At 37.7% G+C, this 25,806-nt stretch overlaps 1 protein-coding gene across 1 annotated transcript in view; it reads left to right on the top strand.

Annotated features, from left to right (window-relative positions):
- Positions 1-23,554, top strand: part of CNTN5 (contactin 5) — a 269,554-nt gene extending 246,000 nt beyond the window's left edge. The window contains exons 19-23 of the mRNA XM_075499526.1: positions 10,964-11,073; positions 19,381-19,567; positions 20,023-20,135; positions 21,534-21,702; positions 23,382-23,554. Of these exons, the coding sequence (XP_075355641.1) occupies positions 10,964-11,073; positions 19,381-19,567; positions 20,023-20,135; positions 21,534-21,702; positions 23,382-23,485 (683 nt within the window). The 3' untranslated portion in view covers positions 23,486-23,554. The remainder of the gene's footprint in view (positions 1-10,963; positions 11,074-19,380; positions 19,568-20,022; positions 20,136-21,533; positions 21,703-23,381) is intronic.
- The last annotated feature ends 2,252 nt before the right edge of the window (positions 23,555-25,806 follow it).

Below are 25,806 nucleotides of genomic sequence, written 5' to 3'. Positions count from 1 at the left end.
AAACATGTTTTGCAGAGAAGGAGGTCAACTAACTTGCCAAGGTTACCCAGAAAGCAATTACAAAGTATAGGAATAGACTTCAAGATACCTCAGTCCTGTTCAAAAAAATCTCTTTTAATGAAGTTTCATCCCTAATATGAAATCTGTAGTCTTAACTTTAAGCTGGGCTGCTTTAACAATAAGCAAAGAAAAGCTGATATTTTCTAATGTTTCTGAGGTTTATGATACTTTTTTTGACGGGTCAATCAGACAACAGGTCAAAGACTAAATAAATTCACTTATGAATATTCATTTCCTGATTTATGAACATTAAAAGTGCACAGAATGCAATTTTGTTCTTATTTTTATTCAGTTTTTTCTATTATTTTCTCTCTTTTTTAGTTCATTAGTATAAAAGTTCTGAATTTATGTTAATGTCCAAATATTCAATGTGAATTATAGGAATAGTTCAGAAGAACAAATGAAAAATGTTTCTTGAAAATTTCTATGTCAACTCGATATAACTCTCAACAGTATTTTGTGGAAAAAAAAAAAAAAAGACTAATTTGTACTAGTAAAAGAAGTTGTTCTGTATTGACAGGAGCCGTGGTATGGAAATTTCCATACACACAAAAGGTAAATAAATGTTATCCACAGGAATATTTTGAGCAGCTCCATTACTGGAAGTCCTATACTTCAGTTCTTCTTTACTGTACTATCTTTGAGTTATCCCACTGTCTCTTGTTAAGAGAATAAAAAAAGTACAGTCCTAGTACAGATGGGAGGAATGTCATGCTATCTCTACAAAAATGTAGTGTGAAGATAATGGTATTTCATGTGAAGCTGGAAAACATTAAATGCTATTCCATATTAGCCCACAATAAATGTGTAACTTTGGAGCCATGATATAGCAGAGTTTATCTACTAATATTCTCTCACAGTAATTATAGAGGTTGGAAATGCTGTTTTTGCTAAAAGCAGTTCCAGTAATTTGTTTGTGTTCCACTGTTTGGAACAGCATTACCAAGTATTCATATTATTATAAAAACAATTACATTTTAAAATGTAAAAATTGCCCAGTACAACTAGGACATTTTTACAGTTGACTTCCTTTTTCCACAATGGAAAATGATACTGTGAGACTGATGGTGATGTTTTTATTATTTAACAATTTCATACTCTAATCAGAAAGTTCAATAAAAATAGAGTTTTGTAAGGGAAGGGAGACAAAACCTTAATGGATTTTTTTTGAAATAGCAAAAGCTATTTTAACAAAAGCTGAATGCTGAACTGTAATAAGTAGTCCTTTGCTTGTTATTTGGACAAGACTGGAAATGGAATAATCAGTAATATATAAATCAATTTTTCTAACATTTCTTTTAAAATATGAACTTTACAAATAATCTTAATAGAATTATGAAAATTAACTTTCTCTCTATGGTCCCAGGGACTATCTCTAGACAGCAACTTTTCTGATTATAATTCAGTTACTTGAAAGTACCCACCCATCATAGCTTTCCGAATTCAGTCTCTGTATGTGTCTGTACATTAGACTTTCCTTTGGTAAGAGGAATTCTATGGGGCTAAATACTTTATAAGACTTATATTTGAGGAAAAAATATGCAATGCTGTAACAATACAGTGCAAAATTAATTTATAAAAAGCTTTTCTCCAGAATAACCCTAGGTGATATACTGAAAATTTAAAGGAATAATGAAACAATTTATTACAGCTAAATTCTGGGCAATATGGAGACTGAGGACAATAGACATTTCAGCTTGCTATGAAAAAAGGGGGAACTGGTTTTGAAGGAGGCATGGACTTTCACACTTAAGGAACTAAACAACTGAAGACACATTTTTTCAAGAATTTCTATCAAAGAAGAGGAGATATTAAATAAAGATTGACAGTACAATATATTATGGTCCTAGGGCTGATCCAGCAAACCCTTAGCTTACTTGCTTTTCCTCACACACTCAGTTCTGCAAACATCTAGAATAAAGGTCTAAGATAAAATTATTAAAAGTTAAAGAAACTTTATGTTACATATTGAAAGGTTCCCCACATCTACAGATGGATCTGCAATTGTTTACTGACATAACAAATTTGTCTAAGGAAGTCTAAAACCTGTTGCCTCTGCTAAGCACACAGGAAAAAACAGGAGTTTCAATAGGACAGGTTCTGAACAAGGAAGACATTTCTCATTTATTAGGAATGAATGCATCTCTCTTTTCTGTGTGACTGTGACTGCGTATCGCGTACTCTCTGCTCTACACTCAGAGCCCATTTGTGGTGGCTCTGAGCTGTGCCTGGGCAAGCAGCTTGGCAGGTGGTATTGAGTAAGATGTTCCCCTTTGTGAACACAACTGACTGCCCTCTGATTACATGAAGTGTCTCTGACAGAGGCAAAAGGCTTAAAAAAATGACCTTCCAGTGAGTAAAGAATCTCAGAAAACATGAGCAAATCACTGAGCTTTTTTCATAAGTAGAGGGGCTAATCCTTTTATCTCTATCTCTAAGTCAGATATTTAGAAGATAATATGATACCAATGGTTGCTGAGGGATCAATGATGGTGATTGATAACCCAACGTTGAAGGGGGGAAAAAGCCTGACTGGTTATAGATGTTTTAAGACATTTCTTCTCCTTCACTGGCCTTTTGACTTCATAGGAAACATCACCAGGATAGAGCTCTTGGGAGAGACTATCCGGGAACTAAAGTTGCAGATGACTGTAATGGAGGAATAGAGAATAGAATGGAGAAACAGATAAAAAGGCTGTACAAAACTAGCTGGATAACCCAGGAGGAAAAAAAGCAAATGTGACCCTCTGGAAAAGATGGCTTAATGCAGTAGAAAAGTTTGAAGTAGTCTTTCCTGGAGATCTTAGGAAAGGAAGAAAGCAAACAATCAAGGAGAGAAGAAGAAAAAGAGAGGTCAGATGTTTCAGTGAAGTAAAAGAGATGATGAGAGCCAGGGACCAGTTCTGAAGAGGGAATGAAGATGATACACAGAAGATGCAGGATAGAAAAAAAGATGCACAACTATCTTCAATAAGAAGGCAGAACAGAAGGACACAACAGACATGTTCCAGCACCAGGGAAACACAAGCCTGAGCCCTTTAAAGGAACCCTTTAATAAGAGAAAGAGACACCAGAGCACATGGAGAGCACAGCAAGTTAGGCTGCCTGCCAGAAGAAAGGTTGTCATGTGCAGGCCTGAGCCTGAAAAGGAACGTGAACAGAGCAGGGAGAAATCTTCTGCTCTTTCTGCCAGGAAATGGTATCAGATTCATGCTAGAACATACTGAAACAAAGCACTGAACTTCAGTGCAGGCACAGGTGATTTTGATCTATAGAGAATAAAAATTGTAAAGGCACAAGATATTGAAAACAAAACAATAAACAAAAGCAGTGTTAAGCACTGTTTGTTTTAACATTTATATATTCTTTGAAGATTTTTCTTGATGGCTACATTCCACTTAAAACCTGAGGGACTAAGAATGCCAAGACTACTAATACAAGCTTTCAGTATCAGGGAAATCATATGCAATCTCTATGTGTGGTTTTAATTCACTGGAAGAGGAAAACTGGGAAAATCAGAAATATAGCAATGGAGAAGGAAATATGAGAGCGTAAAGTTATGATTGCAAGAAGATGGAAAAGGCTGTACTGATAAGAGTGATGGCCAGGTAGGCTCACTTTAGCAAGCACAACTAGACAAAGTACGAGCCACATAGGAAAGACAAAACAAAAGTAAAAATGGTTGGATGTCATAACATGCTGATGATGTGATAACACATCAGGAAATACAAAACCAGTGTTTGGATAAAACCCAATACCCTTTGGTTCCACGTCATTTTGGAAAAAGACAATTAAAGAAACTGGGAGTTCAACTAGAGGTCAGTTGCTGATGGCCCTGATAAATTTGGATGCTGAGAAAGACCTTTCCAATTTTAGATAAATATTACAGGACACTGTTATTTATGAGAGAATTTAGCTGCTAAGAGTAGCTTGGATAGTAAATACAACTAATGACCTTGTGTTCCGGCTGTGATAATTAGCAGATCTTTATCCAGTACTGACTAACAGAGAAGACATAATGGTACTATAGTCTTGTTTTGATGAATAATTAAGACACTATAGAAAAGCTGATCATAACAAATAAAAGTGGAATAAGTTGTCATTAAATAGCAGGAAATTATTTAATAAGACGGAATTAACAGTTGAGACTAGAAATGAAAGTGTTTTGGAATGTCTCTGAGCCAAAGTTGTAAAATCTACCTGAACTTTATACTGCAAGAAATGGTATATTTCTAAGGTAGTACATTACATCTGAGGATCTAGAGATGTACCCACTAAAAGATATTCAGAATAAGTAAAAAGCTTACATAATAAAATCCAAATAATGTAAAGGGTAAGAATAACACAAGTATTGCCAAAAATTAAGGTGAAAAAAGATTTTTTAAAAGTTAGGAAAGTATATAAAGCAGGAAAAAAATGTAAAGTAAATAAGGGATTGATCTTAAAGATAACCAAGGAATGGAACAACAATAATGAAATAATTTATAATTTATTTTGAATAAATAAGATGATATAGACAGGATAGCTAATAAGAATCTGAAAGTCTGCAAATTTTTACATCTGTAGTGAAAACTTCTGGTATTGTCAAGTGCTCAGAAATTCAACCCTTTCCAATTTAAGCAATGCAGAATTTGCTGTTAAAATGTACCATAAATGAAATTGAATCTGTTTTTCTATTAATGACTGCCATGGATGGTGAGAGCTAGTCCTCTTTATATGCTCAAGGACCTGGGACGAGATCTTTTCCATCCCAAAATAATTAATACAAATAACAGTTGGCAAAAAAAAAAAATTATCTATCCAGAAAAAAATAAAAGTATTTCTGTACAAGTGCAGAAAAAAAATACCTTTACCCCCAGACTTGCAAAAGGCTTGGAAGGTTACTGGCAGAATTTCTTAAGGATCAGTCTTAGATCATACATATTTAATATTCATAATGCTAATAGAAGAGCTGGTTATGATATTGCTGTTATTACAACTTCAGGATGCACTGTCAATACATAGGGAAAATGTGAATTAGAGGACTAGAGGAAAAGGAACATGAATGACATACAAGTGCTAGGTCAAGTACATAAGGAGTAGTAACAAGCCAGTCCATTACAATATGGGAACCTAATAGCTAAAACCTACACACAAGAAAGACTCGAACGTTTTAACTTGTATCAGGGCATCATTCTGATAAGACTATCACAAAGCTTTGCTAAAATCTTAGCTACAGTTCTGGTTGCTCATGCTCAACAAAGAATTCAAGATGATACAGGTTCAAAGAACTAACAGGATCATCAGGAAATGAGCAGAAACTAGAAGAGCTTGTTTCTTTCGTCCTAGTAAAAAAAAGCTGCATTTGGATAAGATGCTCTCTGCAAATCAGGGAAATTATTAGGGATGAAGAGTTTTTAAAGGTAAAGGACAGTGATGCAGCATCTTTTTTTTTTAGCAAATAAAACAAGCCAGCCATTCTTTATACTTGAAGCTAACTGGACAAAAAGGGTTCACATCTGCACACTTGAACACTGTCACTCTCCAGACTGTGGCTGCATCCGCACACGTTCTGGGAACCATCCCTTCTCCATCCCTGGGCAGGCACCAGCATATTCCTGGGCATATTTTGGGGCAGCACTAATTGGCCAGAGTCAGTACTTCACCACGGATCATGCTACCTATTTCATGCTATGGGCAACTATATGTCCATGCTCAGGCTGGTGCCTTGTCTCCCTGTCCCTGCTTAGTTTACAAGTATAGGCACAGCCTATCAGCACAAGAAGTATGACAGAATACATGTAGTATAGAAATAGGTGAGAATATAAAAGGAAATAGAAATAAGTTTTTGGGAGAAACAGGGAACTCAACTGGTTTCAAGATGAATTAGGTCTTTTATAAAGGTTTTTTTAATGATTGCCACAATGGGAGATACAGAATCATTTCTGTTAGTTTCAGTATCTATCTTCTCCTTCAGGCACCTGACGAAATTACCTTCACAAAAATTGAAAGTTCTATAATTTTGATAAACAGTGTAGTGAGTACTACTAAAAACTTCTAGATATGAAAAAGAGAGCCCTGAGCAGTACAAGGTAAAACCTGTAGACTCTCAGTCTTGCTGTTTAAAACCTCTTGATAGACCCCAGATGCACTTCTGTAATACACACAAGACGTAATGATACTGCACAGAGCTTTTGTTCTTGCTTTGTATGGATTTGTACTAATTCATTGAGCCAATGGAGAACCAAAGCTCTCAGTTATCTGAAAGACAAAGGGCCATATAACAGCCTTTGCAATTTTGTTCCTTCATAACTTTAAGAAGTTTTGCATCAGGCCAGCTAGTGGATGATGTGATATTAAAGAAGACACTGCAGTGAAGGATTGTTCTGGTTAGGCCCATCTCCCCTCACTTTTCACCCTGGGCCCTTATTTAAACAAATAAATTACCTTTTCCTTTTCATTTAGAGGAAAGAATATGCAATTACACACTTCTAAATACAGCCTCTATGTCTTTAATTAAAATCTTACATTCATGAAGTGAAGTCCTGTGGTTCATTTTATACCTAAAGCTGAGCTCCTTGGTGTTTAGGCAAACCTGAAAATTAATAAATTCGCATATTAGCTGTAAACTACAGTGGATTATTTCCTGTTTCTGCCAGCTGATCCATCTGGATTAGATCCTGTAAAAGTTCAGCTAGAGCTGTCTCCACTGATTTTTTAAAGAACGAAATCGCAATCCTGACATGTAAGAGTTTATTAAGCATTCCTTTTATTGATGCCACTAGTCCCCATAGGAAGTCAGATGTGCAATCAATATAATAGGCATATCCCCTCCTCACGTGCTGAGGATAACTCTGGCTGCCACGTCACTTGGTGGAAATGTACCATTTATATTCACGAAGATGGCAATGATCCTCTGAACTTTTAATCTAACACAGCCTGAATTTTATCAGTCTACTTGCACAACTTCTACTTGCATGCCAAGGTGAGCGAGCCATGTGTAGGTGACGTGTAGGTAAAGCCTTCGTGGAATAAGGCAGCTCCTTATTCCCACGTGACACTCCACGGTGTAATAAATCTGGGCTATTCCATGGAGAAGGCAGAGCCACAGCAGGATGTACACCATGAGCAAGCGTGCAGCAGAGCAGCATTACAGGACTAGGCTTCAGAAGCTCTACCTGACAAGTAAGGGTATTTCACCACTACATAAAGGAGGTCCAGGACAGGGGTCAGCACTGCAGGCCTGATTACTGCTTCACTGCTAGCTCATTTCCTCACCCTTCTAATTTTTCTCTGTTTTAAAGCCCTCTGCAAAGACCCTGGTCAGAGAGAAGGTGAAAATAGAAAGGACTTGAGGAAAAGTGAGAAGTCCAAGGGCCTGTCCATGAAACAGCCAGTCATCTCATTTTTGGAAATCAGAAAGTCTTATCCTGCAAGCAGCCATGCCACCACAGATCTGGTGGAGTCCCAAACCAGGGACACACATCAAACAGGCTGAGAGGTGGAGCTGAGCATAATGACTCTTGGCTTTTCTCAGGAATGGAAACAGTTTACTGGAGGTCCCCTGATTTGGAAGATTTTGGCTATCTCCAGCAAGGGAGCAAATGCTACCACTTTCTTTACCTACAGGTTGGCACCAGAGGGATGACTCCTCATGATTTTCCTTCTGATAGATCTCTTTTGTGCATTTTTCACAGAAAGGACTTATCACAGTCATGGGTCCTGGCTGAAGGCCCGAAATCTCAACTATGTGGCACTGCCTGGAGTTATAATGCAATTATCCAGGCTGAGGTTCTTAGCTTCAAATGAGAGCGCAGATTTTGAATTAGGGCAGTGTGTAAAAATCCTTTCTGGAGACAAAATGAGAAGTGAATGGATATTAAGTGATTGGATGATGAGTCCTGACTGAGGCTCTGTTCCACAGGAGAGTTAAAACAACATAAACATGAATAGGCCCTTGAACTTGTTTTTTAAGTTAATTCATGTGGAAATCTTTAAGGATGAATATTTCAGAAAAACAGATCAGTTTAGGGTCATAAATAGGGAGAACACAATGAGGCTAGTAACTAACCAGTTAGTTAACTAGTTAACTAACCAGTATCAAAATTCAGGATTCCCTCTCTGAACATCAGATCAACGTAATTAGTGTAATTCCTTGTCCTGCTTTATTATAGCCATCCCAAAGACCTACAGATTGAACATGTTTCCTTAAAGTGTGATTGCAGCACATGGAAAAGCAAAGTTTCGTGGACATTACATACAGCCTTTTGAGAACTTGCCGCACTGCATCTTTAATTCAATCAGGGAATATTAAAGGGACCATTAAAGACGTTGGCCCTTTTTTTTCCAATCAGTATGACCTCAGGCAGACACCAATAGCTTTAGCATAATGCCAAGATATTAAGAAAAGAATATGATTGTAACATCAGTGACCGTTATAGAAAAACCTAATGAACCTGTCAAACTTACCATTAGTTTTAGACACACAGAATAAAGCATGACATTGGAGTGAACCATGGACTGTATTATATCACCAGAAATTATATGGTCCTCATCTTATCTGAATCAATAAAAAATGCTATTTAGTCTCCATAAACTTTCAGACAGTCATAGTATAACTTATTCCTAAATATATAATTTCTGTTCTTTTGCTGAACACTTGCATTCTCAATTTCTAATATCAGTGAAACTGCAGTGAATAATTTCTGGATATGTAAGAAGCACATTTTCTTCACATAAAAAAATCCAAACTATTTCTACCGCATTTGTTGAAAACAATTTTTAAAAATATCAGAAAATATTCTGTGTTTCTATTCTGAGCAATACATAAACCACCCCTAGTGAACACTATGAAGAGGAAATGATTTCTACATTTATAGAAAGTGTAAAGGCTGCCAACCAACATTTTGTGTACATCTAAAATTATTTATGCCACTGCAATCTTTTCTGACAACAAGGTAATTGCTTCAATAATACAAAAACTAGAAAATAGCTTTTGTCACACAAATCTTAGTAGTACATAAAATAGAAAGCAGGGTGTAACTATTGAACAGAAAATCATATTATGAGGAATATATTTCTTCATAGCACAATTTTTTCAGTATTGAATACAGAAGATCATTTCACTTATTCCTGGAGATATTTTTTATTCTTTGTTACTTGAAAAGTTCCATATATATTTTATACTTATTAGAAATACTCATTGTTGGTGAACACCATTTTGCATCACATCAGAAATGCTTCTTTTCTTTAGAAGTAAATAAAAAAGAAGATTAAAAAGAGCTGCAAACATTAAAAATCTGACATCAAAAAGGATGAACAATTCGTACGAGCCATGTCAGAGAAAAAGCGTAGGGCAGCAGTGCCAGAACAATGCCTGCAATATGATCAGAGAAAGGAGGGTAGCTAATGAGTCAACTGATACTAGGCATCTTACTAAGGCAGTTTGATCCCTGAGAAAAAGGTATCATTTTAACCCAGGCTGTTTCATAAGGAAACGCCTTTTCTGTAACCCTGTTAAATGAGCCCCCCCAAAAACCATTCTTTTAGAAAGCTCTTTGATGTGCCTCCCTACAACATAAAAGCCAGGACCTCTGCCTGCCCTTCAAGAGCAGATCAACACATTAGAAATGTAATGAGGAACATTAGGCCAAGGAAGAAATCACAGGCTCTGCGACTGCAGGGGAATGTGAATTCACCTTTTTGCTGAGCAAGTGAATTACACCAGAATGGTGGAGAAATACCACTACTGTATCTGTGTTCAAGGCTTGTCTCCACAGCTTGTCGTTAGCAAATTTTCAGTAATATTTAGGTAATAAAGCAAAAGATCCAAAAGATTCCTTAACTCATGTCTCAGTTGGTATGTGACAATTTTTGGACACTCTTCACTCCCAGTGCACTAACTGGTGATACAAACTGGTGGTATGCTCAATGGCCTGTCATGGCAGATTTCTTTGTACGTTTACCCAGATTACTTCCCAGCCGCCGAAAGAAGTTGGACCTCTGTAAAGTGTTCAATGATATGAAAGTGCAAAGTAAAAGGTTCCTGTGGCAACACTGCTGTGCAGGTGTGATATGTAAAGCATCCTGCAGCCCTCCGCCTCCAGTGTGCACCCTGGCCATCGCCCAGCAGCACCCAAGGACACCCGCCCTGGTCAGAGGGCAGGGAGGGTCCTCTGCTCCAGATAACCAGGAGGTCAGGAGTGCAGAGTGTCCTATGAATAGCATGGAGATAGAAACACGGACATAGGGCCAACGGTAACAACGCAGCTAACCAGAGGGACAAAGCCTAGGTCTTAATGCCTTCTTTAGAAAAGCGTGCATCCCAGGCCTAAAACGGTAAATGCTTCACAGCAGAGAGAACATGGCATGCCCCAGACACTGGTGCCTGTGACTTCAAGGACATAATAACTTAAATTTCTAAAATTTCTTTTACGTAGCATTTCACTACAGCTCTGGGTATCACTTGTTACTCGATATAACCCCGGAGCAGGACTGACTGAGCACCCTAGCAAGGTATCGCTCATCCTGAGCTGGCAGAATGGCACTAAAAAGCCAGGAAGAGAATGAATGCTCCATTTACTGCTGAAGTTAGGCTAATCAAGGGCTATGAAAGGGAGGTGCGGAGGGGGGGCATTTGCAAATGTTAACGTTTTTTTTAAGAATCATAGACAAGAGATTCTGTCACAGTTTGCTGCGCCCGTCATCAGTGATGAGATATTGATGTAGCATGACACAAATAAAGAAATACAACAATAATAATCTCTTCATCTTGTTCAGTTTTTCATGTTCCCCGTAAGTGTCATACCTTCTTGTGAGTATTAAAGTAGAATAAAGGAAGTAAATGACAGTTTCAGATGGAGTGTTTTTGATAAATACAAGCTGTTACAGTGGAGGTTTATTGTTTCAATTTTTCTTAATACAGAACCCACTGCTGCTCCCATCGATGTCAAAGCTACGAGTTTGTCTGTATCAGAGATTCTTGTTGCGTGGAAACATATTAAAGAAAGTCTAGGAAGACCACAGGGATTTGAGGTATGAACACAGAATATCATAATGAGAAGTCTTGTTGCTTTTGCTAGCATTGCATTCTGTTAACATGTGCAGTAGTGAAACTTCAACAGAAATTATGCTCGGTTTAGCATACATATGACTAGCTGTAGAACAACGGTCACAGCTGTAGCACCGGAACATCTTTTATTTATTTGTGCTTGAAAACTGTTCAACACCAGTTCTTACAACATCTCTTTGACACTTCAAAAAGAGCTGAAAAAACTTCAAGTGACCCAGCATGCCTCTTTCACAGGCTGGGGAAGATTAGGTATTGACTGTTTCCAGCTCTAAGTGACCAGTTCAAACTAGTTATTTACTGAGAGCAATCAAGACCGAGAAAGGAAAGAGCCTCTGCCACCCTTGTGCTCTCATCCGGCAGCGGCCGGGGGACATCTGCTGGGCAGATCATAAAAGGTCGGGTGTCAGGAGGGGAAGCAGCAGCCATACTGCCCACAAATAAAGTTCTGCTTAGAGACAGCCCTTCCTGACCTGGGAAAGAGAACGGGCCCTGGCAATGGACCTTCTTGCACTTTTGGATCCATTTGTAGCTTTGGATCCAGTTTACAATCCAAACCTCCAGGAACAGATTAGATCTAGGACTAAACCTATCCTTTGGGGTCACCACAACCCATCCTGACCTTGTGGTTTAGGCTATGCTGCTCCTCATGAAATAGCTCAGCTAGACTCAATTTACTGATTTTGGGGTGCAGGTTATTTGACATGCTTTAGTCCTTTAGAGAGTGCTGATTCTTTCCTGATTCTCTACAGTAACGATGATCTAAGGCAATCAAGTTGATGTAGATCTGAGGTAGATACCAATGATACAGATGTCTAAAGACATCTTGTGACCTACTAGCACAGTGTCTCCCTGTCCAGACAAGACCTGGGGGCTAGTGACCATCACTAATGGCCTTAGGAAGTAAACATAACTGCCCAAGCAGCACCAGAGCCACCACACTCTCCAGCACAGCCTCAGGCTGGATGGCCTTGACCAGGACAGCATGTTTACCCCACAGCTTAGACACAGTCAGTTAGTATTTTTTACCTGATTTGCTGTAGCTTCTTGATACTTAGATATTCCCATATTGCTCTCCAGCGCAGTCCAAGCAGGCTGTGACCATGATGTGTCCCCTAAGGTCTCACATTTGTCCAGGTCTCTTTCCCATACACATCTCCATGCTGAACTCTGTGAGCTCTCTTGTACTTTATCCCCACTTCTTCCTTACCTTAAACATGTTTTTACCTCTTTGCACATGGCTTGCTTCATGCAGCAAGTGATATCTAACTGTTTTACCTTTAGAACTGCCATATATAAAGAGAACAAAACTGTGTCTGATAGAGATGATATTCACCTTGCAAAAGCTATCCCTCTCCACATTGAGGTGTTCCACTTGCTACTAACCTTTGTCTTCAATTTCCAGGCCAGTCTTTTATCCTCTGAAATAACTTGCTCACTGCACCCTGTCTTCTTCTCTTCAGAAAGGTGGCTGTTTTGTTACACCCTCTCAGATATCTTGACGTCTTTTAAATTACACCTACTGTTTTTACTCTTATCCTCATTTCATCGATCACATTGATTCTCAAAAATGTTCTATTAACTTTTTTTTACATATTTTTTAAACAAAAATATATTTTCTGTCTAAAAGTGAAAATTTTTTCTCTAGAAACTTATTCTTTCATAACTTGAATGTATTTTGCATTTTCCTGCTTGTCATATAACACTTGCCTTAGTTCTACAGATGTGTCCCAGTGATAGGTGGCTGTTACAGGTAGGACCGTGGGCTCTCTTTGTATCAGAGGTGGTCTTCCTGTCTTGGAAAGTGTTTAGTTCCTTGGAGTTCAGCATACTCTGACCCCAACTGTAACACTCACCTGCTCTACTTCTCTCTTAGACTTCTTAGGAATGAATTTGGAAATTGTTATTGATACAACAGGGGTTGTTAACATTGAACCTTATTAATAACTTGGCTCCTCACTGTGCTGTACACCAATTTTAAGACTCTACTGTGAAGATTACAGAGTAAATATCTCAAGCCAGGGACCTGCAGCTGACAGAAAAAAAAAATTAAATACAAAAATAAAAATACTTCACTACTCCTTTCTACCTTGTCCCATGAAGGAATTAGAGGAGCCTTCTGAGGTACTATTATCTGGAGAGAGGAGGGTGCTTTTTTTCTCCCCCTCGCCATTTCTCCCTCTTTGTTCATTTAGCCAGAATTTCTCTGCCCGCTTTCAGACAGATGAATCTTTCAGGGAGTGGTTTGGTTTGCTCTTTTCTGTCCTCATTCCCAGGAAGAATTATGATCAGAGCAGCCCTTACTCAATAAACAGAAGAGTAAATGCTGCTGTCCTGCATGATTCAGCAGGACAGAGCGCAATCCGAGGATGGTATTGCTAGATCTTTTCAGTTCCACTTTTGGGAAGGATTTCATCAAAAAGGAGATAATGACTTATAGGATCAGTAGAGTGAGTCAGTGCATTACAGTATTCACTTAGGAAGACTAAGTCCACACTACCAGCCCAATTATGCTAACATACTGACAGCTTCTCTTTAAAGCGTCCCTCAGTGCAAAAAGGAAAGACTCTGTATAGCAAGACTGTGGGGCTAAACTGCCCCCCCCAAAAAACAAAAGCTTTCTTCAGCTTCTGTGAACACTATTTTAATTTAAAAACTGATTTTGAAAGTTTTATCATATGTAGTACAGTGCAGAACATAGCCTGTAGTACTCCCTTAATCCACAAATAGCAAATAGATAATGTACAGAAGAAATCCAGACTTTGATAAAAAGCTGAATGATTTATCTTTTTTTTAACAATTTTTTCCTAATGTAGAATTATTGTGGACCAGAAATAAAATGTTGCCTTCAATTCAAATTGAATGCAAAATAATTTGCCTAGCCACTCTGTTTTCATGTCTCAATTTGCATTCTGCCTGTGGTCACTGCAGCAGTGACAACCACCTACACGGTCTTCACGTTTCCTGGCTTTTTAGCAATAGCATTATAAAGGGGGGGGATATTTTTTTATGTTTGGGCTCTAATCAACAAAAGTGACAGAATATTTACTACATATGGACAAGTTTGCAGTGACCCAGTTTCACTCCGGCCCTGTTTGCACTTTGTACTAAGGAGTAATGAAAGGCAAAGTAACTTGTCCAATTTCACATTGTCATCCCTGAAAGGCAGTGTTAACTGTTATGTCACACGAGTTTTATGCAAGGTTTGCTGTACTCATTTGCATCTTCCAAAGCACATATTATTCCTGACTTCAGTACAGATTTGTCAGCTGTCCACCCGACCTTACTAAATATATGTCAGCAACACTCTGATAAAGTAGAAGTAGCTTCAAAACTTTGTCAGAATGGTAGAAAAATATAGTGTGTAGTTCATACTTATTGTTTGGAATCCATAACCTGAAGGTTATAAAATCTATTTCAGCCCTAGGCAGTATTTTCTTTGTCACTCACTACTGGTAGGGAAGGGAAAGAATTACTGGCTGGAGGAACAGATTTTTTTTTTTTCTTTTTTCTTTTCCAGAAAACCAAGGCTTATACTTAAGTACAGATCACAAAGCTCATGTCTTTTTCATTGGAATTCCCTCAAGGAATAGGAGCTTAACTAACCTAATCAAAAGATCAACTTGCAACCTAAAAAAAGTATAAAAAATAGAAATTCTTGAATGCCATTTTCAGAAAGGATTATTTGACATAATAACTTGTTTATGTCATATTCTGTCTTTTCAAAGAGAAATATTCAGAGTTTTTGCTGTTTCTTGGATGTACTTTATCTGTTTTTACAGTGGAACAGAAAATTATGTCTACAAGGTACTGGAATGTGGTTTTTTTTAATTTAGTGAAGTATACCTTGAAGTAATTTAGAAAGAATATATGGATGTTTCTACCAGAGGCTGGTAAAGCGAGACAGAAAAAAGAGGAATTGGTGTTTCACCAGCCTGAATACCAATTTACCAGACTTCACTTTTGGAATGAATGAATTTTCCTAAACAGAAAATTAGCAATTGGATAGTTTCATATGTGAGTCAATTTTGCCTACAAAGTTACTCCTATGCTAATTCAAACCACTCTAAAATCCTGAAGACTGTAAGCAGCATTTTATAGCACAGCAGTACTACTGCTTCTCAAGTCCTTAAGGTACGGATCACACTCTAGATCTCTCATGAGGGCCTCAGGAGAGCCATACCCTTTGCAATGTCTGTATCCTGAATAGTTTGTTACAAGACTACTGGCTTTCTATTACCTAAAATCAGAAACCTAGATAATTATTGATTTTTCATAGGAAAATATGACTAGATATTTTGACTAGATATTATGACTAGATATTACGCATGACTAGATATTATGACTAGTCCTCAAGGTTGAGGTACAATACCAGTCTTCGTCCCGTGTGCATGCAGGACTATGTGGGAGAAGAGAGTATCTGAGAAAAGAGGAGGAGGATGCAAGCTACTCCAGAGAAGACCCCAGAATTTAGGAGTACTGAACAGTTTTCTTCTTCTTTTCAGTCAGCAATTGTTTTGGTGAGAGGGAGGGCACTGAGGTTGATTGACCTTTTTGCAGGACTCTCTCATCTTTTCTGAAGGACAGTCACACCAATATCTTGAGATGATACAAAAAGCAGCAGCAGGTGATACAAAAAGCACCTCTTCTCCTGTCCCAAGTGCTTGGTTCTACTGTTGCAGTTGTGCCAGCACTAACATCTGCATGACTGCAGTGTGTCAGTTCAAGGAGCTTATAGGTTTTCTGATAATGATAATTAAAACAGTTTTTATGAAATCTGAATCATTTCTTTAGGGATAGCAGCAGTTCTTTCAGCTCACCTCTCTTTCTCCCCTAGCACTTTCTGTACTCTGATATTTCTTCAAGTTCATTTTCAGTTATGCCAGTACTGTTGATGTTGGTAAAGACTCAATCGGAGAGCACAGGAAAGTTTGTGGGTTTGTCCACTTTGATTCATCCTATCTAATTTAGGCTCTTACTTGAAATGCCTGATTTGTAGCTTTAATTCCCTGTGGCCAACAGAAAGAGTATCCAGACAATAACTCTGACTCTCCTGAATTTAGAGAAGAGGGCCTGCAACTAGATCACATTAATTTATACGAAAGTGTTATTATGAATACGCTAGAAACCAATTTGGACAAAGGGTAATATGATTTAAGATACCTTTTAACATGAAACTTCAAGGAAGTAGTCTGTAAATATTAGAGGTATAAAAATTTTAGATGGAAACGTATTTTTAATGTGATGGTTTACTTTTACAAGTGCTTAACCCACGGTCAGGACAAAGCAGCTTGTATGTTCCTGCATCTCCTCTATTCAGCTGTTTAAATATCATTATTGCTTTCTCTCCAGCTCAAAGAGATGGGTTTGTGGAAATCATATAAAAAACACAGAAAGCCCAGCAAAAATTAAAACCTTACAAACAATAATACATTAAACAGACCAAATGCTTCCTCCCCCCCTCGCCTTATTCTTTCATTTTTAAAATATAGGCTACTCTTTTGTGATTTATTCTTCATGCTATATCAAGATTCAAAGTTATCATTAATGAACCCTACTCTAAGTGTGGTAAAACACTTCTGAGCACTATAAATTAAGGTTACAGAAAATAGCAAGATTAAAAAAAAAAAACAACCAAATAAATAGAAGTGTAAATAAACAAACCTTCTGTTTTAAGAAATATGTCCGGCACTTTTAAACATCAGCAGTATCTTCATTTTGGTTCAAACTGACGTAAGTTCCCCCACCATCAACCTCAGTCAATAGTCATTGGAGTTCTTTTTTTTTATAACCACTTTTTCCTTTACTTCATTTAGCCATCAACAAATGGATGTGTGCATTAAGAAAGAAAGGGAAAGGCATATTTTGAGATCAAAGTCCAAACTCACCTGGCAAAACTTTAAGGGGAATTTTAAAAGCAGGGACCAAACACTTAAGGTCTTTGAAGTACAGGAGAAACTGAAATAGAAGCACTGCCAAATTGCATTTCATGCCTTTGCTGCTTAATACAGTATATTAATTCCCACAAGAATACCCCTTTGCCAAGGGAGAACACCTTTGTCATGTGGTGCAGCAGAACTGGTAGGGACCATGCCATATAGTTATTTTTGCAGACCTAACATGTGCAAAATATAATTAGCATCTAAATTGATAATGCCATATAAGTAGCGGTGGAGAGCATTTCCAAACACATGAAAAATATCAAAAGGGACGAGTTATGCTCCTAGCTTTCTTCCACACTCACCAGGTTTTAATATCTATTTAGTCCTAATACCAGTATTTGGAAAATCAGGTTTTCACAACTTGTTTATACTAAAAAAAAGCTTCAGTGCAAAAGCTGGGGGCTATCTACTGTCTTGTGCATTGCATTCCCATGGGACGTGGTGTGCCCTGTGAATAAACTACCACAATGAGACCTATTGAGCTACTTATAATTCTGCTCCTGGTTTTCTAGAACCAGGATTTCACTACTTCAGTTGCATTTCCACCCCTGCTACTGTCCACCTGTGTAACCTTGGGCACTTTTCCTTTCTGACCATTTCCCTGTTGGATCCTCAGCAGACTTCACTAACTGGATGATAGGGTCTCCAGGACATGTGCTGCCTCTCACTACCTGGTCATACAGTGCTCAATACTATGTGGCTCTCATCACTGTAGTTTCAAGTTTGTAAAGATGCATTGCAGGCAAAATGAAAGGAATCTGACTGCCCAAGAGATAATAAGCATTGGAGGTTCAATGCTAGTGTGTGAATAAATGGTTGTTGATTCTTTTTTCTTTCCGAGAAAGATGTGACTAGGTGTTACTTCAGATACCAACAGGGTTGGTCAAGCATTCAGCTAGCAAAATACCTCAGTGAATCACACTTATTTGAACAACAAGTGGTGACTACAGCTAGATTTGCTATCTGAGCTGTAATCAACCTAAGAATTAAAGCATCAACATCTTAACATGAGATAATGCAGGCACACAAAAAAGATTTTACATGAATTTTACAATTGAAAGAGTAGACTTTGAGTTGGCACAAACTGATATATCCTCGATCAAAGTTAACAAAGCCACTTTACTCAAGTGAAGATATGACCTCAAATGTATATTTTTGCAGCCAGGTCTTTCTAGATTTTTTTTTTTTAAATGGCAGTCCTAGTGCAATTATAAAAGGTCAGCATTGTACTGCTTGGACTTATTTTCCTATGAACCCCTTGGTTTTTTTGGATCGCCATTTTCTGGGATACATGTACAAGAGTGCTGCATTGTCCATGACCTTTTTCTCAGAGGAAAAGTTATCCAGATATAATATGAATAACTTGCTATGAAATAACCAACTTCACAGAAAAGGTCAAAATGTGGACTAAATGCAAATAGGTCTCAGCATGAATAACAGTATACTGAATATAGGTTTTTGAATAGCATACTAGCGACATCTCCCGTTAGGGACAAGAGGGCCCCATGAGAATTACCTTACTTGTGTAGGTCACCTAGATACATTAAAAAGAGGCAGTACTGCTTTTTTCCAGTTATGCCCTGCAAATACTTGGTCCCTGAGGAAAGAGACTAGTCAAATTCCTAGCTCAGCCCTCTAACCTCTTTGAGATTATGATAAACTCAGTGCAGATACCAGGAATATGGACTAAGAATCACGAAAGATCATTTAGGGGTTTTATGTCTGAAAAGGAAGGGCATAAACATACTATCAAAATTGCATTTACCAGAAACCTGTTCATATCCCAGAACTAAAACTGAATCTACTTCCTTCTTTTTCTTCAGATAAGATTTTTGAGATGAATGAAAGATTTCCTTCGGTGTTCTGTCATTTCCTATTCATTACACTGATAAGGTATCTAGTGGCTCTGAGTTGCACAGGGCCAGAAAAGGAATATTTCTCACAGCACTTCTTAACTGATGCAGTCAGAGCTTTCCAGGGTGACCTAGCAGAGGATGAGCTCTCCTTGAATTCTCTGAAATACTTTTGAATTCCTGCCAATGTTCATCCTCTGCTCTTCCGTCTTGTAGTTACATCTCCTCATGCCAGTACACAGAAATTCAACGTGCTTCAGGTAATACCACGATATTCTGAGTCTCACCATTTTGGAGAAGTGCGCATTGCTCGGCTCTGAGGTGCGGCTGCAAGTCCCACGTGTTTAAAAGGGCCTGATGATCAGACAAAAGGCAGAAATGACAAAAAGACCCTCCACAGGATAACAAGTATGAGCATGTGGAAGTATGAGCTTCCCAGATGCCTATATTAATCCTTCATTTGGTCACTTGTTGGCAGGTTGGTTACTGGAAGGACATGGAGCAGGAAGAAGCAGCAGAAAAGGTCAAAACTGAGGGAAATGAGTCATCCATCCTCCTGACAGGATTAGAAGGAAACACATTATATCACCTAACGGTGAGGGCGTACAATGCTGCAGGGTATGGACCACCTAGCACGGCTGTGCGTGCAGCAACCAAGAAGTCCCGTAAGTGATCTCAGTACTTTTGCTCAAAGGGAGAAGTCAGGGAGCAACCTCTACCCTCTTGGGTTTTCCTTTAAGAAGAGTGTATAATAATCAGTAATCATGTATAGTTTTGATTCATGGCTTTGCTTTGATATTTAGACATGAACTCATATGACTTTGCATTCATAACAAAGGTTATCTTCCCAGAAAACAAGGCATTTTGACAAAGAAGGGACAGAAGAGAATTCAAGTTCATAATCTCTGTGGAGTTTATGGGGCAGGCTGAGTAAATACACCACAATCTATTAAATGACAATTCTGGTGCAAAAAAACCTCTTAAAATTCCAGCTAGAGTTGGGAGCCTGCTAACACAACCAGTTGTAAATGTAATAAAAGACTGAAATACTTTTCTTTTGATTTTAAAGAAACTACCTATAAACTATATTTACGTACATGTTGTTCTTTTTTCTCCTCAGCTCCCAGCCAAGCACCCAGCAATATTATGTGGATACAGGATGGCTCTCATGTGTCTCTTGGGTGGGAGCCAGTCAGACCTCTAGCTAATGAATCCGACGTAATGGGATACAAGGTCAGTGCTTCCCCTTCCTTGCTCACCTTTCTCTCTTCCAAATGACTGCTCATCTTCCCTACTGGTTTTTTTTCCCTTTCTTGTTTTTCTGTGTAAGTAAAGTATGCTATACAGACTGTCTGCAATCAGTTTTCACCATGAAAAGCAATAAATAAAATTGAAAAGAGCAAAATGTCCCAACATTTTCTGTGTTGTGATTTTCAACTACTGATTATAAACTGAGTAAGCTCTATCTCAGGGGATCACTTCATCATATCTGACTCAGAAGTGGCTATTAATAAGACCAGCCTGCAATGAAATTCCTACTAACACTTCAATTTAACTGTGTTTGCAGTAGGATTTAGAGAAATACAGAAGAATGAGGCATCTTAAAATGACATTAAAATTAATATTTTTATGGAGCAGAAACACAAATACTTCATTTTGTTTTGTGATCATGTTGGTGATGTTCAACAATCAGTGACGGTAACATCTGGCATTTAAAGTTTTGAAGTTTTAAAGGGTAAAATCCGGATTAACTGCTAAATAACACATCATCAAAAGCAGTGGAATTCACTGCAATCTTTTAAAACAAAACAGAATTATTTCAATGTATTTACAGAGGTGTGGTTGTTGGGGTTTTTTTTTTTGAAGCATAGATACAATAATTTCTATAGACTACAATCTGATATTCCCTCTGATACATCAGGAAATATCACCCAGAAAGTGTAAAATGTTTCAGATAAACCAGAAACTGCTCTAGCTTTTATCAGAATAGCTGAGATTCTGAAAAAGTTCAGTTGACTACTTTGCTTTTTTACACCTCTCTGACCTTTTCAATTTTGCCTGGGAACAGAAACTTATGCAGAAGTACCAAGAAGACAGCTATGTACTCACTTGCTTTCCTCCCACATGCCATAAGCTTGTACTGAGTTTCAAAGGACATGCAGGGACAGATCTGAGCTGTTCTCAGTTGACTTAGCCAGCTAAGGTAAACACGCTAAGGACATTATTTAGGGCATTTTCTTTACATTTGAAGTTGGGTTCTTGAGCCAAAAATGTGAATATCTACATGAATTTGGGGATAAGAATTCAAATCAAATGGAACCCAAAATGCATTTAGAAGAAAGTTTGGAGAAAAAATTGTGTAACACCTAATGCTGGAGTGGGCAAATGCTCTATCTTCTCTCTGGATTATAATCAATGTCCTTTCACATTCATTAATTGCTGATGGACTTTGCTATTAATGTTTTGAAGCCATTGGGGGAAGGGGAGAGTAAAAGCAGATGACTGTTCAAATGTAATGTTAAGAAATCCTTAATGAAAGCATGAAACAGTTAACATTTCAGTGACTGTGTTATCTACACAAAATGTCTGGTACATAACTTGAATGACCACTGTCTACTTCATTGACCATAGGTATTATTTAGGCAAGAAGGCCAGAGCAACAGTCAAGTTATAGAAACACAGAAAACCTCTGCGGTGGTACTTCTTCCTGATGTTGGTGTCTACATCATTGAGGTCTGTGCAGTCAGTGAAGGAGGGGATGGGACTGCGAGTCCCCAGATCAGAGTTCCATCTTTTTCAGGTAAGGCTACACTTATATTTGGAAGAACGGTGATTATAGCAGTGCTCATTAACTCTATTATTCTCTACCTGAAAAAAAAGTTCTTACAATTCTCTAGCTATTAGATAAAATCATTAATCAGAGTCTTCAGTTCTATGCTGAAACAAAGGTATCTAATGCCATTTGAGATGCTCAAGAGTATCTGAGGCATCCATGTGGGGCTGATGAACAAAACAGAGGATTTACAGGAAACCTCTCCCTTTCTAAGGTAACACCTGGCAAACTAATTGAGCTGTAGATGTCTATACGCGTACAAGGTGTCTCAAATAGCATTATAGTCAGCTGAGATGTAATCCATACAGACCAACAGTGGAGCCTAGACAGCAATTCAGCTGATCTTCTGAAATTAAATATTCAGACATAGGCACATAAGGACATCTGAGATGTCCTAAGGTATCCCAAACATTTGCACAGAGCTGGCAGATCTGATGCAGATCTTAGAGGATACACACATCATTCTGGATCACCAGCCAGAGGTGTGCTATCTAACCCAGCTAAAATGGCATCCATTTAGGCAGCTGAACCCTGTGTATGTGCCTGCTTTAGAATAAGCTGAATTTCTCAGCTTACTCCATTGACTCCCTTGAGTAGATATTACTTTATTAAATTATTAAAGTATTACAGTATTAATGTATTATCATGAAGTAAATGATGAGGTATAGCTTCTACTTCCTCAGTTACTGCAATATGTTGAAAGAGTTTAAAGTACCATTATTAAACAGGTAAGAAAGGGATAGAAAGATTAGTGGCAAGAACAACCAGAAAATAAGATTGTCTTTTGCCTAAACACAACGAGGCATCTTAATTCTAACTTTCTGCTAACACTTTACAATTCTACTAAACATTGCTTTTAGTCCTTAAGGAGTACTATCCAAAAGGTGTGAACCTGAAACTTCAATCTAGACCTAAAATTTCAGCTCTCATCTAGTCACAAACTACAGTGCTATGATCAGAATGCAGAAGACACCAACCCCTACTCCATGAAATATTTGTTTCATGTATCTTTTGAGCCATAACTCTAGGCCACAAAATCTTTCATTCCCTCTAACTTGATATTTTTGATTAGACTATACACAAGAGATCAGTTCCACTTAGGACAACTGTGGTCCAAAGAAACCCGGTCTGGTTTCCTTCGCCTCCTGTGATCTGTTGCCAGTGCCAGCCCATAGAGTATTTCCCCTTAGCACAATTTTTAAGGGACTGCTGTGATCTAAAAACATCAGTGGGCAAAAGACCACTTTTTCCTCTGGACAAACATCACGATCAAGGGCTAGCTTTCATTCCTTGTTTCAGGAAGAACATTTATGATTGTGTCTCAGGGCATCTTCTGCAGCCTAATTCTTTTTGAGGATTAAGGCATAAAACCACATACCCTTTTGGAATTTCCTATTCATTTTCAGACTGAATATGAGGATTCAGCATGTGAGTTTCTGTAGATATCATCATAAAATCCCCAATTTCCTCATGTCTGTATAGGGAGCCTATTTTGCTATTGCAGTTCTCACAAGGTAATCCATTGCCTAAAAGTTAGGCTTTTGCTGAGCATAATAGAATACAAGTTTTGGGCAAAATCTAGTACCTAAATGTACTGAGAACTGTTTGCATTGTTTGTGCCTTAATTACTTTGCTTTTCTTTTCAGGAGGGAAAGTAACAAGTGCTCAATCCACCTTACATGTGTTGTCCACTTCCTCGTCCTCTGTAACATTGCTTTTGGCACTGATGGTTCCTTCAACCTCTTGGTGAAGACTGCAGACTTTGTTGTTGTTGTTATTTGTTTGCTTTAGCTTGATGACACCAAGGGATGGAGTTTTATGTGCGTGGAGAAACTGGAAACCCAAGCTAATGCTTAAAGACCCATAGAAATGCCTGTGGTGCGCTTAGAGGAGTGTTGGAGACACGGTCAATAATTCATCAGGTTTTTTTCTCTTCATTTTTTGTAAAAGTCCTCGGGGGAGGGGACACTTCTTGGCCCAAAAATATGCAGATTGTATGTAATAAACTTTTGTAAGGAAACGTAATTTCTGTCAAACGTACTTTACTTTTTTAATATGTTTGATTTTAGTGACCCCAGTCATGTATCATTAGGTGTTTAAACAGTGGTGTCTAGTACAGTACATCTGTTTGGTTTGGAAAAAAATTCTTTTTTAAATATAGAACAAAGTTTGATACAGCTTTGTCAAACACTTTTCTTGCATCCCCTATGGCTGGCTGTTCCAACTGACAAGAGAGAAAAATATAGTTTAGATACCCAGCCCACTGCAAAAGTATAGAGAATTTGTTCTGAAAATGTATGAATATGTATTTAATTAGCAAAAAGAATTGTCAATACAATACTAGACAGCACACTCAGAAAGTGGCAAAATGGAGCAGAAAAGAAGCCATTTATTTTATTGCAAGGTAAACGGAAAATGATTAAACACAAACTTAAAAGGAAACAAGTTTGGTTTTCATCAAATAACACATGATTTAATGTCAAATGAATCAAATATTTATTTTCAATAGGAAATGAAAAATCAATTCCTAATGCATATGACAATGAAAACTCCACTGGACATTTAACATGATATACGGTAGGCTGCTAAGTAGACAAATAAAGCAATGCAAGGAGATAAACCTACTTTTTCGAACCACTTCTCAGTTGTAACTGGTTTTTTTCCTCTGGGTCCATTTTTTAGTAACTTTCTGTGCTTTATATATTTAGTAATCAAGTTGAAGTATATATGAAAGCATATTATGGAGAGAATATTAACATTTTTTGAAATGTAATCATTCACATATATACAGACTCCAGTAGGATATATTTTGGAGAATGCTGTGTCTGAAAAAAAATACTGGGATAAGTGCTACTGAGCATCATACCAGTTATTTAGCTAATTGGCTCTATTTCTATAGCTCACTAGAGATTATTCTTGTAGGGACTGTGTGCTATCAGTTTTAATCCCCACTTTTTGCTGTACCAAACAATTTTTCACTCAATAGACAATTTGGACAATTTTTCTACATTGGAAGGCCTTTCTGCATATTGGCACCTGAATCAGAATGATCCCCAGTGTATATGGTGTGCGTGTTTGTACAGTTACGGTGTGCATGGTGTTATGAGAGAGGTTGTTTTACTACCATGTCTCTAGGGATCGCATTTAGGATGAACATTCCCTTGCCTGGGAAAAATCAAGTCAAAAGAGTTTAACAGGCAAGTCCTAATAGCATAGTTCTTCTAGCTGTCCATCCCTCTAAAAGTTTTGATGCAAATCTATTTTAGTTGATGGGTTCTGGGTCTAAGATGCTGTTATTTTGCCAGCTCACTAGCAAAATAGTACTTGGCATTTAGCTAGTACATGCTAACTGTGCCCTTTCTTTGCAGCTTTAAAAAGGTAGCCAAGAAAGCACAACACAGATCAAGTACTCAGCAGGTAAAAAGCTGACTGAGGACTAAATTTTTTTTCTTTTGAATATTTTATCAGTAAAATTTTTCAGAGATGGTTCAACTCAAATCTTTATTACCCACTAATATTTTAAATAATTTTCTAAAAAATAGGTTTTAAATTTACTTAGTGACCATGTTGCTAGGAAAACAAAGGCAGGATAGCTAGCCGAGCATAGACTGTAGATACAGACAAGAAGGAGACCTTCTATATCTCTGCTTCTGCAAAAGCCTTTGAGATCAAAGAAAGGAAGGTGGAATGTACCTTGCTGATAGAGCAAACTCATAGAAAATAACTACATGCTATGGTTTGTAAAACAACAGCATTGCTACTGTGCAGAGAAATTGCATTAGCAAACCATCGTTTTTCAAAAGGTTAAAATAAACAAGAATAAAGTGATGAACCAAAAAGCAAAATGGCTATTTTATAAATTAGTTAAGCATAATTTCCTCCATTTTTTACACAGTTGCTTGCCAATGCAGTTTATTTCAGAGTATTCAAAAAGGCTACAGTCACCGCTGGTGGTGTTTTGGTCAAACAACTGTCTGAATACAATAAATGGCTATGCTTTACAAGAAGAATTAAAGTCTGATAAGGAGACAGAGCTGCATCTAGTTATATCTCGATCTCTAGTGTCAAGAT

Source organism: Mycteria americana, chromosome 1 (assembly GCF_035582795.1).
Source record: "Mycteria americana isolate JAX WOST 10 ecotype Jacksonville Zoo and Gardens chromosome 1, USCA_MyAme_1.0, whole genome shotgun sequence".
NCBI classification, from domain to species: Eukaryota; Metazoa; Chordata; class Aves; order Ciconiiformes; family Ciconiidae; genus Mycteria; species Mycteria americana.
The sequence above is the reverse complement of the archived record's forward strand: the minus strand, read 5'-3'. Positions and strand labels throughout refer to the sequence as shown.